At 67.0% G+C, this 13,985-nt stretch overlaps 3 protein-coding genes across 3 annotated transcripts; 2 read left to right on the top strand and 1 right to left on the bottom strand.

The window, feature by feature from the left end:
* Positions 1 to 7,052, bottom strand: PCSK4 (proprotein convertase subtilisin/kexin type 4; the record flags this gene model as incomplete). Its single annotated transcript, XM_080565687.1, has 15 exons — positions 1 to 922; positions 1,020 to 1,139; positions 1,451 to 1,575; positions 1,856 to 2,035; positions 2,248 to 2,365; positions 2,481 to 2,584; positions 2,918 to 3,018; positions 3,238 to 3,450; positions 3,613 to 3,785; positions 4,411 to 4,499; positions 4,631 to 4,707; positions 5,359 to 5,487; positions 5,653 to 5,748; positions 5,912 to 6,016; positions 6,867 to 7,052. 15 exons carry the CDS (start codon positions 7,050 to 7,052, stop codon positions 567 to 569), a joined length of 2,172 nt encoding a protein of 723 aa, XP_080421813.1. The 3' UTR covers positions 1 to 566.
* A 59-nt stretch (positions 7,053 to 7,111) lies between these two features.
* Positions 7,112 to 11,887, top strand: REEP6 (receptor accessory protein 6). Its single transcript, XM_080565850.1, has 5 exons — positions 7,112 to 7,292; positions 9,898 to 9,991; positions 10,214 to 10,352; positions 10,622 to 10,790; positions 11,642 to 11,887. The coding sequence occupies exons 1-5, from the start codon at positions 7,178 to 7,180 to the stop codon at positions 11,686 to 11,688; spliced, it is 564 nt and encodes a 187-aa protein (XP_080421976.1). The 5' UTR covers positions 7,112 to 7,177; the 3' UTR covers positions 11,689 to 11,887.
* A 76-nt stretch (positions 11,888 to 11,963) lies between these two features.
* LOC308181970 (UPF0449 protein C19orf25 homolog) lies at positions 11,964 to 13,961 on the top strand. Its single transcript, XM_080565867.1, has 3 exons — positions 11,964 to 12,020; positions 12,672 to 12,848; positions 12,949 to 13,961. Exons 2-3 carry the CDS (start codon positions 12,689 to 12,691, stop codon positions 13,125 to 13,127), a joined length of 339 nt encoding a protein of 112 aa, XP_080421993.1. The 5' UTR covers positions 11,964 to 12,020; positions 12,672 to 12,688; the 3' UTR covers positions 13,128 to 13,961.
* Positions 13,962 to 13,985: the final 24 nt, after the last annotated feature.

Genomic DNA, 13,985 nt, shown 5'->3' with positions numbered 1-13,985 from the left:
GACCACGGGGTGCAGCAGCCAGCCCCGGGCACGTTTCTGAAGGCTGCTGACAAGCAGGGCCCCGCTGCGCCAGCACCGCGGAGCGGCGGCTCCCAGTCCAGCTCCCTCTCCCCTGCCCAAATCTGCGTGGGCTCGCGGCTCAGCCAGCGCTGGAGGCGCTGGTCGTGTTTACTCGGGCGCAGCTGTTTGGAGGGAAGTCACATCTCCTCCTCCTCCTCTGCGCCTGGGAAAGGGCGCGGGGCTCCGTGCTCGGCCACGCAGCCTGGCACAGCTGGAAATAGCTCCCTCGCAGCAGCCAGCCGGGGGCTGGGTCCCCAGCGCCGTGCAAATCCCCGGGGGACGCAGGGGACAAACCAGGCGGGGGGTGGGGAAGCCACCGCTGCGTCCGTACCCATGCACGGGGCTGGATATGGAGCGGGGTCAGCGCACAGCTGCCGGCGAGGAAAGTCACCCTTCAGAAAGGGCAGCCCAGAAGGGCAACAAAACATTTATTCAGAAGGGGGGGCAAGGACAGCTCTGTCCCGGGCTGGTGTCCTTCCGTCCCTCCAGCCCAGGGCCAGCAGGTGCTAGCTGTGGAGCCAGCCAGCGTGCACGACCTTGCGGTACGTGACGCAGAGGATGGCCAAGAGGACCAGGCTCCCGCAGATCAGGAGGACTGGGAGGAGGTCCCCGTGCTGCCCGTCCTCGGGGGAGAAACCCGGCAGAGGGGGGCAGGAGCGGGAGAGCTCGTCGAAGACGCGGGCAGGGGGGCAGGCGGTGCAGTTGTTGGCCGAGGCGCCCTGGCACGTGTAGCAGGAGGGGTGGCAGCCGGCGCAGACCCGGGCTGCGTTGGTGGAGGCGGCTCCCTGGGTCCGGCCGTAGGAACGCGGCGGGCAGTAGGGCAGGCACAGCTGCTGGTAGGCGTAGAAGGAGCTGCCGCACTCTGCGAAGGGATGGGGCCATGAGCTGGGGCATGGGGCCGCCAGGAGCCGGGGGCACTGTCCCCTCCTGCCCAAAGGTGTGGCGAGGGGCGCGCTCACCCTCGCATGCCCCCTGCGCGTCCCGCTTGAGGCACTTGTCCACGGGGGAGGCTGCGAAGTGCCTGGCCGTCATGTCCTCATCCGTGCCGTGCAGGTGCAGGATGAAGCTGCTCAGCACGCCTGGGGCAGGAGGAGAGGATGTGATGCTGGACGGGGGCTGCGTGTTCCCACCCTCCAGGATTTGGGGTGCGCAAAGCGGTGGGCGTGGGGCTGGAAGATCTGGGGAAAGCAATGCTCTCCTCCAGGCCCTGCGCTGAGCAGGGAGACCCGCAAACTGTGAGGATATGTGGCCCTGCAGAGGGGGCTCTGGCCAGATCCTGTGTCTAGGAGGGAGCAGGGAGAGGAGGAGGCCAGCCAGGTGCTAACCAAAGGGGGAGAACAATGGGGCACTGGGTGACACTGGTGAATGGGGTTCATCCCCTGGGGCCCACCTGTGTTATAGGCATCGCCCTTGTTCTCTAGCAGCAGCGTCCAGGTCCCATTGGGGTCCTCATCCCAGAAGTGCGTGGACATGAAGGTCCAGTCCTTGTAGCCCTGCTGGCTGGTGTCGTACGGGCTGGGGGAGAGGAGAGTCACGGGTGAGAGGCTGGAGGGAGGCTGCAGACCAAAAGGGCTCTCCATCACCCTGGTTTTGGTGTAATGGGGCATTGCCAAGACTTGGCGCATGCCCTAGGCATGCTGAGCCCGATCCCCGTGGGTGCCAGAAGGAGCTATTGCAGTGTGGGGACGTCTTCAGGCCCCAGGAGAGGCTGTGAGAGGAGGAGATCCCCAGCAGCTGCTAAGTCTCTGCACTGCAGCATTCCCATCACGAAATGCTCCCTGCGGAGCGCCCTCACCGCACGGTCACCAGCGTGGATGTGGTCCCCATGGGGCTGGTCAGGGCGAGCACCAGGTCCCCCCTGCGGCTGTAGCTCAGGGAGAGCTGGACCTGGACGTGCTCCAGCGAGCGGATGTGCTTGGTCCTCCCCGAGCAGGAGGAGGTGTCTGCGGAGACGGTGAGCTTGGAGCCAATGTTCCTGCCAGGTACAAGACAGGGTAAGGGCATCTCTTCTCCCTCCATGGGCATCCTTTCCTCCACCATGACCTCTAAACACAGCCCTGCAGTGACAGCAGAAGCCAATTCTTGGGAGCAATGCCTGTTCCTGCACAGGGCACAGCACAGCTTTGCTCCAACAAAGCTCCTGCACGAGCCCGCGTGCGGTCAGACCCAGGGGATCCTGTTCCTTACCGGGGGGCGCGAAGAGCTCTGACCGAGCACCTCCGCTGGGGCCGAGTCCCTGTCCACGCCTTGGCCAGCTCCACCAGCAGCCCAGCGTCCAGCAGCCCGTAGCCGTAGTGGTGGCTCACTGCGAAGCGGAGGCCAGCCGAGAGAAGAGGGTTCGTGAGCTGCTCTGCGAGGGAACGGGGCCAGCCTGGGGCGAGCAGCGTGCGGGGCAGGCAGCGCCTGAGCCACGAGCTCACCCTTGCGTCCGACCCCGTTCACAGCCCAGTCTTCCGCCTGCAGGTGGGCAGGTTTGGAGGCCCTGACCACGAGGTGCTGCACGTCCCGCCAGCTCAGCGCCGGGCTGGAAGCAAGAGGAACTTTGGGGCAGAGGTCTCTGCTCTGGGTTAGCTTTTGAGGGTGAGATTTGGGAAAGTTAGCTGGCCTGGCCCAAGCTCCTCCCCAAAATCTTAATTGCCTAAATGGGAGCAACATCTCCTCCTGTCCCTGACCCTTCTCCTCCAGTGCCCCGGGAGAAGAGGCTGCCCTACTGCCCAAGGAGACCTCAGCTCTGCACCCCAAACCACCCTGCTAGCAAAGCAAAGTCCCTCCTCTTTGTCCCCACAGGGTCCTGGCGAGCACCGGGCGCTCCTTGGGGACACCCTGGGGACAGCCCCGTGGCCACCCCGGCACCTACTTGGCCTCCAGAGCGAGGGCGACCATTCCTGCAGCCAGCGGGGCCGAGGCGGAGGTGCCCGCGTGCTTGTTGGTGCAGCGGTGGCGCAGGTCGGTGGTCACCTGGGGGGGACAGGGGGCTCCTGGCACCGTGCTCCTGGAGCAGAGGGCAGGGCTGGCCGGAGTGGGGTAACCCCAATAAACGCTCCCGCAGGCTCTGCTCTCCTGGTCCCTCCGTGCCTTTGAGGCAGGCAGTCGAATAAAGGTTCCCTCTCCCTCCCCAGGTACAAGGCAGGCTCAGAAGAGCCGTGGCACCCGGCGCCTTGCCGGGGGGGCACTCACAATCTGCACCTCGCTCCTGGTGCTGCTGCTGTAGGTGGTGGTGAGGGTGGAGGAGCAGGCTTCGCTGTACCAGGGCCGCTGGCCGCTGGCCAAGACGCTGCCCACCGACAGGGTGTAGATGCTGTTGGTGTACCCGTCGCAGTTGCAGTTGTCGTAGTTGATGCCGCCGTTGCCCGAGGCCCAGATGAAGATGGAGCCAAGGCCCCCGCGCCCCTGGCAGAGGGAGAGGCAGAGGGGGCTGAGCAGGGCTCCTTGCACTTATCCCATCCAGCCTGGAGCTTTCCTGCACCCCCATGAGGACCCAGCCCCCTGCAGGCAGCAGCTCTGCTCCGGATCCAGCACCCCCGAGGACCCCAAGGCCAACGCTGCGCTTACTTTTGTCACCCCCCTGTAGAAAGCTTCCGCAGCCAGCACGCCCGGCCCGTCCACGGTCCGCCCGTCGTCCGTGGGGCCCCAGCTGGCGCTGTAGATGTGGATGTGCTGCGGGCGCAGGCCGAGGGCCTGAGCCTCCACGATGTCCATGATGGGACCGTCCAGCATCCGCACGCCTGCGGGGCCCAGCAGCGAGGGCTCAGCGGGTTCGGGCTGACCCCCAGCCCCACTCCTGGGTTCCCTCGGGCACCTTGCACCTAACCCTGCCCCACAGCATCAGGCTCCTGGGGGTCTGAGCATGACCCAGAGCTCCTTGTTAAGCCCAGCAAGTTCTCCCAGCTTTTAACCCCATTTGGTGCAGTTGCTTCTGCAGGGAACCGAGCCACCGCGTGGTTGGTGCTGCCCAGCAGCGCTTCGTGCAGGGCATTAAGCCCCAGGGCATGTGGAGGAAGAGCCCTGCGCTGCTGCTGGCCTTGCTGCAAATCCGCAGCACCCTCTAGTGCTGTGCAAGCCTTCAGCTCCCCTCGGTGCAGCCCAGCCGCTGCAGGAAGCCCTCGGGGCTTTTACAGCTGGGAAACATCATCCAGGGGTTCACTGATAATGCCCAAAGCGCTGCTGCAAGCAGCCGATGCCTCAGAAAGCCCCCAGTCCCTCAGCCCCCCTGGTTCTGCAGAATTTGGATGGCGGTGAGGTCGGTGTCAGCCCGAGGACAGCAGGCTGTGAGGCTCACACTCCTCCGGGGTGCGGGAGCTGGCTCGTGATCCCCTCCCGCACGGCGCAGCACCAGCAGGAGCTGCTCACCTCCAACTTTTGCGTTGTACGCGATGCCCGCGCCGCAGATCTGGTTGTTGGCTACAGCTGCCACCTCTCCTGCGCAGCGCGTCCCGTGCCTGGGGGCAGAGTGATGGCACGAGCCATCCTCGGTGAGGAGCCGAGGGGCTGGCGTAGGCTCAGCCCTGGGAGATGTAAAATTCCCAGCACGAGAAACGATTTCCTCGGGCAGCCAGTGGAGAAAACTCACCGGTTCTCGTCCCAGGCATTGTACCTGGGCTGGGGGTCGGGGTCGTTGCTGTTGAAGTCGTAACTCGCGAGGGGATCCTATTGCAAACAGTGTGAGAAAACCTCATGCAAAATGTGGCTGTGCCAGCTCAGAGCAAAGGCCTGGCATTGTTGGGCCATGAGGGTCACCCAGCCCAGAGCACCAAGGAAGCCCCCACACACCCAGCAACTGTTTTGGCTTCTCCTGAACCTGTTGGGAACGGGATTTCACTAAAAGAGGGTAACTTTGTGCATCACTGGACTGCTTCAGTGTGCGTTCACAGGCAGTGAGAAAACAGCTTGGAGTCCCCTGGCATGCCACGGGTGAGTCTCACCTGCAGCGGAGCTGGGCAGGAGGAACCACAGGGCACCGAAACCGTGCTGTTGTGAACAATAGCTGATTACGAATCACCTGTTCTTTTCTCTTTGCTCTCCCAGCGTGTGAGGGCTTACAAGCTTTACTTGCTTTGCAGCTTGCTGTAATTACATCTGCCTATTTTGGGGGCTTGAGCACGTACGCGTTCTAACATTTCCTTGATGTAAGAATTCATTGTGGAGACACCAAGGCTTTTGATCCAGCCGCGGAGAGGCTGAATTCCCCCTGCGGAGTCCCACGGGCTGGAGAAAGGTGCCAGCTCCCTCCCACCCCTGCAGACAACACCCCGAGCTTCCCCAAGCCCTTGCTGCTTCGCCCCAGCGAGCTGTAGTTACGTAGTTGGCGGACAGGTCGGGATGATCCTTCTCAATGCCATCGTCCAGGATGGACAGCACAACCCCCAGCCCGGTGTAGCCTTTGCTCCAGGCAGCGAGGACGTTTAGATCAGGGTTGATGTCGTTGTTCTGGAAAACGGATTAGGATTGATCAACCAGGCCCGCACAGGCTGTGAATGTCCTTCAGGGACTCTCCTGCTGTCTCATCACCACCAGTATTAGTCCTGTTTCTGCGCAGGGCAGGTGCTTCGCTTAAGAGTATCGGGATTAGGCGAGAGAGAGGCAAAACCTCACCATGTACCACTGCTTAGGGAACCAGGGATCCGTCGGCACCACGCTGACGCTTCTCTTCACGCGCCTCTTTGCTGTTTGCTGCTCAAACCAGAGAACCTGGGGGGGGGGGGGGACACAGCGTCGTCAGCCCCAGATGGGCACGGCCACACGCGCTCCCCTCGCAGCTCAGGGTGCTGCTGGTACGGCTGCATCCAAGAGCAGTGCACGAACTGGGATGTGTCGGCGGTGCCCCCAGGCAGCCCAGCAGCCCCCCCTGTACCTTTGGCTCCCTGGTCAGGCGCTGGTTCCAGCCCCAGTGCCTGCTTAAGGACTTCTGCCTGGTGCCGCGGTGCCTGAAGTGGTAGTAGGGCTCTCCCTCCAGCACCTGCAGGCGCAAAAAGCTGCCGTGAGGTCATTTGGAGCGGGCTGCCGGGCCGGGGATGTGCGTGCCGGCCCTGCCCGGGCTGCAGAGACAGGGAGGATGCAGCTGAGGGTATGGCAGGGGTGCTGTTAGGAGAGGGGTGCTGTGCAGGCTGGGGCTGTGCGCGCCTTTGGGCTCCCCCACCTGTGGTGTAGAGGCTGTCAGTACCTGTGCAGCCCTACAGGTACCTATGCAGCCCTGTAGGTACCCGTGCAGCCCTGTAGGTACCTGTGCAGTCCTTATAGGTACCTGTGCAGTCCTTATAGGTACCTGTGCAATTCTACCAGTGCCTGTGCAGCCCTACAGGTACCTGCACAGCCCTACAGGTTCTTGTGCAGCCCTATAGGTATCTGTGCATTTCTGTCAGTACCTGTGCAGTCCTAAAGGTACCTGTACAGCCCTATAGGTACCTATGCACTCCCACCAGTACCTATGCAGCCCTATAGGTACCTGTGCTCTTCTACCAGTACCTGTGTAGCCCTATAGGTACCTGTGCAGCCCTACAGGTACCCATAGAGCCTTATAGGTTCCTGTACAGCCCTACAGGTACCCATACAGCCCTATGGGTTCCTGTCCAGCCCCATAGGTACCCATGCACTCCCACCAGCACCCACGCAGCCCTATCGCGCTGCTTTCCTCCTCACATTCCCCTCCCCACGTCAGCCCACCGTAGGCGGCTTAAAACCCCCCTAACCGAGCCCCTGCCTCCGCCACCACACCGGTGGTAACACCTCCGCCACCACACCGGTGCCGGTGCACGGGGGACGAGGCGGGGGCTGCGGGGACCGGGGGGTCCCCCACCCCGCAGCCCCACCTGGCCGAGGCAGAGCAGCCCATGGCGGCGAGCCAGCCCGGCGGCCTCCCGGGGCCCGGCCGCCACCCTCACGGCCCAGCTGCCCAGGTAGACGCGGGGCTCGGCGGCGGCCAGCAGCGACCCCAGCCCCAGCCCCAGCACCAGGCCCAGGCCCAGGCCCAGGCCCAGGCCCGGCCTCGCCGCCATGGCCGAGCGGGCGTTGCCATGGCGACGGCGGCGCCACCTGCCCGCCCCGCCCCGCTCCGCCCCGCTCCGCCGCCGCTTTGGGCCCCGGGGCCGGCACCGGGCGGCGGGGAGCGGGGCCCGCAGCCATGGGCACGGTGCTGCAGCGCCTCCAGCGCCTCCTCGACCGCCCCGGGCCGCTCGCAGACCTCCTGGGCCGCCTGGAGGCCCGCACCGGAGTCCGGCGGCTCTACCTGGCCTCAGGTGCGACCGGGACCCCCCACCCCCCCCCGCGCCCCCCGGTTCCCCCGGGATCCCTCCGGTTCCGCCGGGACCCCCAGGCCCACGGGGGCTCCCCGGACCCACAGGGATCCCTCAGCTCCTCAAGGCTCTGCTGCCGGGCTGTGCTGCCCCCCCCCGTCCTTCCCTGCAGCCCCCCCCCCCGTCCTCCGATTTTGGGGTCTCCCCCCGATTTTGGGGTCTCCCCCCGATTTTGGGGTCTCCCCCCGATTTTGGGGTCTCCCCCCGATTTTTGTGGGGCCCCCCCTCAATCTTGGGTGCCCCCCCGATTTTTGGGTGACCCCCCTCGTTCTTGGGTGTCCCCCCGCTTTCTGTGTGTCCCCCTCAATTTTGTGTTTCCCCCCCAATTTTGTGTTTCCCCCCCAATTTTGTGTTTCCCCCCCAGTTTTGTGTTTCCCCCCCAATTTTGGGTGCCCCCCCCGCAGCCCCGTGCCCCCCCCCACCCCGTGCCCTTCTCCTGGGGGATTTTGACCACCCTGTCCGGGGGTCCTGCAGGGCTGGGGAGGGTCTGGGGGGGGGATCAGGGAGGTGTTTGGGGGTGTTTTCATTTTTGGGGGGTGTCAGCACCATCGTCCTCGCATTCGGTCCCCGCTGCTGGCACAAGGTCCCCCTTAAACACGCCGTGTCCCCCGTCCCCCCCCCGGGGACGCCAAGCTACAGCAGGGACCTGTCCTCCCCCCCCAGCAGGAGGGCAGAGGTCCGCTCGTTAACCAGATGCTGTTTGCTCATTAATGAGAAACCAGAGATATCTCCCCCGGGAACGGCTCCTCGGCCCCACTTGACCCCCCCCGCCTATCGCCCCCGGCGTGGCCGTGCCCCTGGCCTTGGCCACGTGGAGCTTTCTGCCGCTTTATGGCTTACGGCTGCAAATATTTCATATTTCAGTGCGAAACCTTCCCGGGGGGGGGGGGTCTGGGTTACCCCGCCGTGCGCTTCCCCTCCGCCTCCCGGCTGTAAAGCTCGTTTTTGTCTGCTTTCTTCCTTCGGGAAGGGATGTGGGAGCCGGCACGTGTCGGGAAGGACACCAGGAGCCCTCCGAGCAAAACGCTGCCGGGGCTGCGGCGGCACGCGGGGGTTTTTGGGGGTGTCGGGGGGAGAGAGGGGACTTGGCTCCTGCAGAGAGCTCCGAAGTCTTGAAAGGCGAAGCTGGCGCCAAACAACAAATACCGGATTTCTTTCTCGCCTTCCCCGGCTCTGCAGCGGTCCCTAATCTGTGTTTGAACCCATCGGGGGCAGCTCAGCACCTTTGGAACCGGTACGAGCCCAGTGCTCGCTCTGGGCAGCGCGGCCGCTGCGGTGCCTTCGGCCGGGTGGAAGTCACCTCGGAGGAGGACGGTGTCCCCTTCGCCGAGGCACCGTGCCCGCCGGCCGGGACGGACACACCAGCTGCTCGTGCCCGTGGTTGGGGAAGGCTCCTCTCTGCCAAGCTGCGTGGCAAAAGCCTGGCTCTCTTTTCAGTGCTGCGAAAAATGAGGCTTTAGGAACCTCCAAGGTCTCCCCTGGGAGACGGGGCTGGGGCTCTGGGGGGCTCTCGGGCACAGGATGGGTGCCTGGGGGCAGCTTCATGGGGTGGATCCTTGTCTGGATCCACAAGGGGAGAGACAACCCCTTCCTCTGCCTGATTTTTTCCTAATTCTCTGCTCGCACTGTGGGTTTCGCGCCCCGGGCCCGTCCCTCCCTGCCCCCTGACACACAAGGCTCCTCTGTGCAAGCCGAGCCTCCCCCTGTGTGCCTTGCCGTTACGTAAATCCCTCCGGGGGGCTAAACTTAGCCTGTGAAATCCATCCTAAGGCTCCTTAGGGAACGAAACCCAGAGCTGCCCGAACCTGCCTGTTAGTCCTGCGTGCGGGGAGCTGCCCCCGCTGCCGTGGGGGTGCTGCTCCTGCCCCCCTGCTTGCAAAGCGCCAGCACCCCGGGGTGCCCGCGCGGGGCAGAAACGCTGCCGTGAGCAGCTCGGAGGTGATCCGTCCTCCGTGCCCCTCTCCCCTAATTCGCTGCCGCAGACGTTAAGTCCCGGCTTTCTGCCTGCTGCAGGGTAAGGCGCTTACACCGACGGAGCGTTGTAAGCAGGGCGAGAAGGAGCTGAGACCCCGCTGGGGTGACACAAAATGCCCTTGACCCGGGCTCTGCGGGTCCCAAGGGTGCTTCCCTGGCTCCTCTGGTCCAGCCTCTGCCAGTGTCTGGGGCTGGGGAGGTGCCAAGCAGGCGACGCTTTGGCTTGTGTTTAATTCAACGATTTAATTCAGTGCCGGGGAAGCGGGACTGGGTTGCTGTTTCTCGGGGGGGGCTGAGTTCCCAACGCGTTCAGCACAAGCGCGTGCAGAGAGCTGCGGGGAGGCAGGTTGGGATGAGCCCCGGGGCTTGGGTCCCTCCTTTCCTTCGGGCAGGCTGGCTCGAGGTGGACTCGGAGTGGCTGTGGACTCAAAGTGCCGTGTGCTTGCCGTGGGACCGTCCCCCCCAGGCCAGGGAGGGGACAAATGGTGACCAGAGCAAACGGTGCAAGCCCCCTGCTGTGGCTCCCCTCAGCTGCCCCTCCACAAACCCCCATCTCTCCTTTCCGCCCCCGCAGGCTCCGTGGCGTTCCTGGGGCTCTACCTGGTGTTCGGCTACGGCGCCTCGCTGCTCTGCAACCTCATCGGCTTCGTCTACCCCGCGTATGTCTCGTAAGTACCGGGTTCACGGCGTTCCCTGCCCTTGGCTGGGGGTCTCCCTGCCCCGGGTGCTCGCTGTGAGTAGGAAGCTCCCGAGAGCGTGGTCCCGAAAACACCAGGGCCTGGCAAGGTCCCAGCGCGAGCCAGCAGCACCCAGCTCGTGGGGCAGGCGTGCTGCGGGGTCTGGGGTCTGGGAGCCCGCAGAAGCAGCGACCCGTCCCCTGCCACCCGCAGCATCAAAGCCATCGAGAGCTCCAGCAAGGAGGACGACACCACGTGGCTGACGTACTGGGTGGTGTACGGCGTCTTCAGCGTGGCCGAGTTCTTCTCCGACACTTTCCTCTACTGGTTCCCCTTCTACTACGTCGGGAAGGTAACGGCTTCGTGGGGGGAGCGAGGGGGCTGTGGTTACCGGAGTCCCCTCACCCGGTGGCCGAGCTCGCAGGGATCGCGTGCGCCTGTTGGCAGGGCCACGTAGCCGAGCTGGCGCTGTCCTGCTCGGGAGAGGCGGTGGCACAGCTCAGCCGAGCTCCCGGGGCCTCCAGGAGCTCCAGTCTTGGGCAGGATGGGACCGGAGCACCCCAGCGGCTGCCTCGCCCTCCCATCCCCAGCCCTGCAGCGTCTCTCCCCCCCCCCCTGCAGTGCCTGTTCCTGGTGTGGTGCATGGCCCCCGTGTCCTGGAACGGCTCGCAGGTGCTCTACCACAACGTCATCCGGCCCTGCTTCCTCAAGCACCACCAGGCGGTGGACTCCGTGCTCGGCGACCTCAGCACCAAGGCGCTGGATGCGGCCTCCACTGTCACCCGAGAAGGTAGCGCGGGCCGGGCGTCCCCGTCCTCCCCCCCCCATCCTCCCCCCTGTTCCTGCCCCTTCCTGGGGCACCTCCTCGCCCCGAGGGGCCTTGGGGGCAGCTCTGCCTTCCCACCGGGAGCCCACCCCAGCCCAAGGAGCAGGCTGCGCCCCCGCAGCCCCCGTCCCCCGCCGTCGGCCCAGCCCCGTAACCCTCTCTCTTCTCTCTGCGCCTCCCGGTCCAGTCCTGCAGACGCTGCTCAGCAGCAGAGCCCGGCTGGCGGCCGAGGTGGCCCCGCAGCTCAGCCTGTCCGTACGTAACGCCCGCGGCTCCCGCCGACGCACGGGGCGCCGTTCTGTGCGACCCCCCCACCCGGTGACCCCCCGGTGCCGGCTGTGCCGAGCTCCTGCTCTTGCAGAAATCAGCGGGGGGGGAGGGGGGGTCGCACACAACCGCCCCTGACCCCACGTAGAGCGGGTGCAGCCCCCGTGGAGCCGTCCCATAGCACATGTCCCTGCTAGAAGCCCCCCCGGGGGGGCATCCCATAGCTCATGTCCCCGCACAAAGCCCCCCAGGGGACCATCCTGTAGCACATGCCCCCCTCCCTGCTTGGAGCCCCCCCCAGGAGCCATCCCGTAGCGCATGCCCCCCTCCCTGCAGCCCCCGTGGAGCCATCCTATAGCTCATGTCCCTGCTTGAAGCCCCCCCGGGGGCCGTCCCGTAGCACACGGCCCCGCTTGCAGCCCCCCACGCGAAGCCCCCCCGGGGAGCAGCGGCCGGGCTCAGCGCCGTCTGCACCCCCCCCACCCCCGGGGGGCTGCGGCTCCCCGGGGCTCTCGTGGCCCTCACCCGGCCCCGGTTCTGCCCCGCAGCCTCCAGGGCAGCCGTGAAGCTGGCGCGGGACGCGAAGAGCGACTGAGGCACCGGGACGGCACTGGAACCACACTGGGATGATACTGGGATGACACTGGGAGGGCACTGGGACGATACTGGGAGGGCACTGGGATGATACTGGGAGGGCTCTGCAGTAGCACCAGGACACCACCGGCCCGGATCCCTCCCCCCGGTGCCCCCCGTTCCTCCCCCCCCCAATAAACCACCCCCCCCCCCCCAATAAACCACCCCCCCCCCCCCCAGCCGCCTGCTCCGTCCGCCGCCGGGGGGGGGCGCCGCGGCTCCGCTGGGGGCGGGGCCTGGGCGGTGACGTCACGGGAGGGGGCGTGGCCGGAGGGGGAGGGGCGCGGCGTGGCGGTACGGCGGCCGCGGGGAGGGCGCCGGGGGGGGGGGGGGGGGCAGGGGAAGGAGGGGTCTGTCCGTCTGTCCTGCGGCGGGGGGGGTCTGTCTGTCCGTCTGGGGGGAGGGCAGGGGCGGTGGGCTCCGTCCCCGAGGAGCGAGTGGGTCCGTCTGTCCGGGGGGGGGGGCGGGGGGGGGAGGGGGCCGTGTGTCCGTCCGAGGGGACAGAGTCTGTCTGTCGGGGGGGGGGGGGTGTCCGTGTGTCCGTCCAGAGGGGTCTGTGTCTGTCTGTCTGTCTGTCGGGGAGGGGGGGGCTCAAACTGACCCGGGGCAGCTCTGCTGGGCCTGTCTGTCTGTCTGTCTGTCTGTCCGGGGGGGTCAGGGCTGTCTGTCTGACGGGGGGGGGAGAGGGGGTCCGTCTGTCCGTCTGTCTGTCTGTCTGGGGGGGGCCAGGAGGGGAGGGCACCCATCTGTGTCCGTCTGTCCTAGGGCAGGGAGGGGCGTCTGTCTGTCTCGAGGCAGGGGACCGGGAGGGGTGTCTGTCTGTCCTGGGGTCGGCAGCGTCCGTCCGTCCTGGGGCAGGGCGGGCTGTCCGTCTGTCCTGGGGTGGGCGACGTCCGTCTGTCCTGCCATCAGCCCCCTCACAACCCCCCCACCCCCCCCCCCCAGGCCCACCGCCCCCCACCATGAGCTCCAAGGCCAAGCGGGTGCTGCCCACGCGCCCCGAGCCGCCCACCATCGAGCAGGTGCTGGCCGACGTGGGGGGCACGCGCCCGGCCGACCCCGTCCTCCTGCTGCCCGCGGAGCCCCCCCGGGCCTCCGGCGACCACGACGGCCCCGCGCCAGGTGAGAGCCCCCCGGGGGGGGGCTGGGGGCAGCGGGACGGGCACCGGGGACCCCTGCGTCCCCCCTCGTTCCCCGCTGAGCCGCCCCCACGGCCCCGCAGGGCTGGAGGCCGCGGCGGAGGAGCGGGAGCGCCTGTACCGGCAGAGCCGCGGCTACGTGGAGATGAACCGGAGGCTGCGGGAGGCCCGCGGGCAGCTGGCGGAGAAGCGCGAGGAGCTGCGGCGGGCGGGCGCGGCGCTGGAGCGGGACATGGCCGAGACGAGGCAGAAAGCCTTCTGAGGCCGCCCGGGGAGGAGGAGGAGGCGAGTCTGAGCATCCCGGGGGTGTTCGCCGGCTCCCCCCGGGACGCCCCCGAGCGCTTTGGGGTGCCCCCACGGCACCGGCGGCGGCGCTTGGTTCCGGGAGGACTCGGCGCCTGACCTTTCCCCGGGGAGCGGCCGGCGGCACCGTGGGCTCCGAGCCCGGCGGGGGGAACCAGCCCGCGGCCCCCCCCCCGAGCATGTCGGCGCGCCGCGGCTTCGCCTACGACTTCTCCATCTGGTACTGCCCCGCCGACGACCGCGTCGCCTCCGGCATCGCGGAGTACCTGCGGGCGCGGGGCTTCCAGGGCTACGCCGAGCACCAGGACCGCGTGGCCGGGACGTGCGCCGTGCGGAGCGCCGCCGAGGCCAGCCGCGCCAGCCGCGTGGCCATCCTCCTCCTCTCCGCCGAGGCCCTGGGGGCCCCGTGGTGCCAGCGCGTTTCCGAGTGGAGCCTGCAGCACGGCGTCCAGCGCGGCGGCACCAGTGTGATCCCGGTGCGCGTGGGGGTGAGGAGGGGCGAGGTGCCCCTCTTCCTGCAGCACCTCAACCAGCTCGAGTACCGCACCGAGTTCTTCTTCGAGAGGCTGCTGAGGAGCCTGGCCCGAACCGGGGCTGCCCCCAAGGCCACGAGCTGAGGGGGGAGCCGGGGGCTGCGGGTCGGGGTCCGGCTGTGCAGCCTCGGGGTGGTTTTTAGGCTGCGAGTAAGGGTGGGTGCGGTGGTGGGAGCGGGGTGCCGCGCTGCGCCGGGTGCGCCTGGGGCTGCGGTGATCACAAATCGGGAAAAATTCTCATTAAAAACCCTCCTGGGAAAGCTGTGGATGGGGCTTCCTTGGCT

Source organism: Anser brachyrhynchus (genome assembly GCF_964034855.1).
Source record: "Anser brachyrhynchus genome assembly, chromosome: 23".
Taxonomy (NCBI): Eukaryota; Metazoa; Chordata; class Aves; order Anseriformes; family Anatidae; genus Anser; species Anser brachyrhynchus.
Note: the sequence above shows the minus strand (reverse complement) of the source record. Positions and strands in the feature narration are given on the sequence as shown.

Coding starts and splice junctions, on each gene's coding strand:
- LOC308181970 (XM_080565867.1), top strand. CDS start 12,689: ATGAGCTCCAAGGCCAAGCGGGTGCTGCCCACGCGCCCCGAGCCGCCC. Junction 12,849..12,948: donor CCACGACGGCCCCGCGCCAG/GTGAGAGCCCCC, acceptor ACGGCCCCGCAG/GGCTGGAGGCCGCGGCGGAG.
- REEP6 (XM_080565850.1), top strand. CDS start 7,178: ATGGGCACGGTGCTGCAGCGCCTCCAGCGCCTCCTCGACCGCCCCGGG. Junction 7,293..9,897: donor GCGGCTCTACCTGGCCTCAG/GTGCGACCGGGA, acceptor CCGCCCCCGCAG/GCTCCGTGGCGTTCCTGGGG. Junction 10,791..11,641: donor CTCCACTGTCACCCGAGAAG/GTAGCGCGGGCC, acceptor TCTGCCCCGCAG/CCTCCAGGGCAGCCGTGAAG.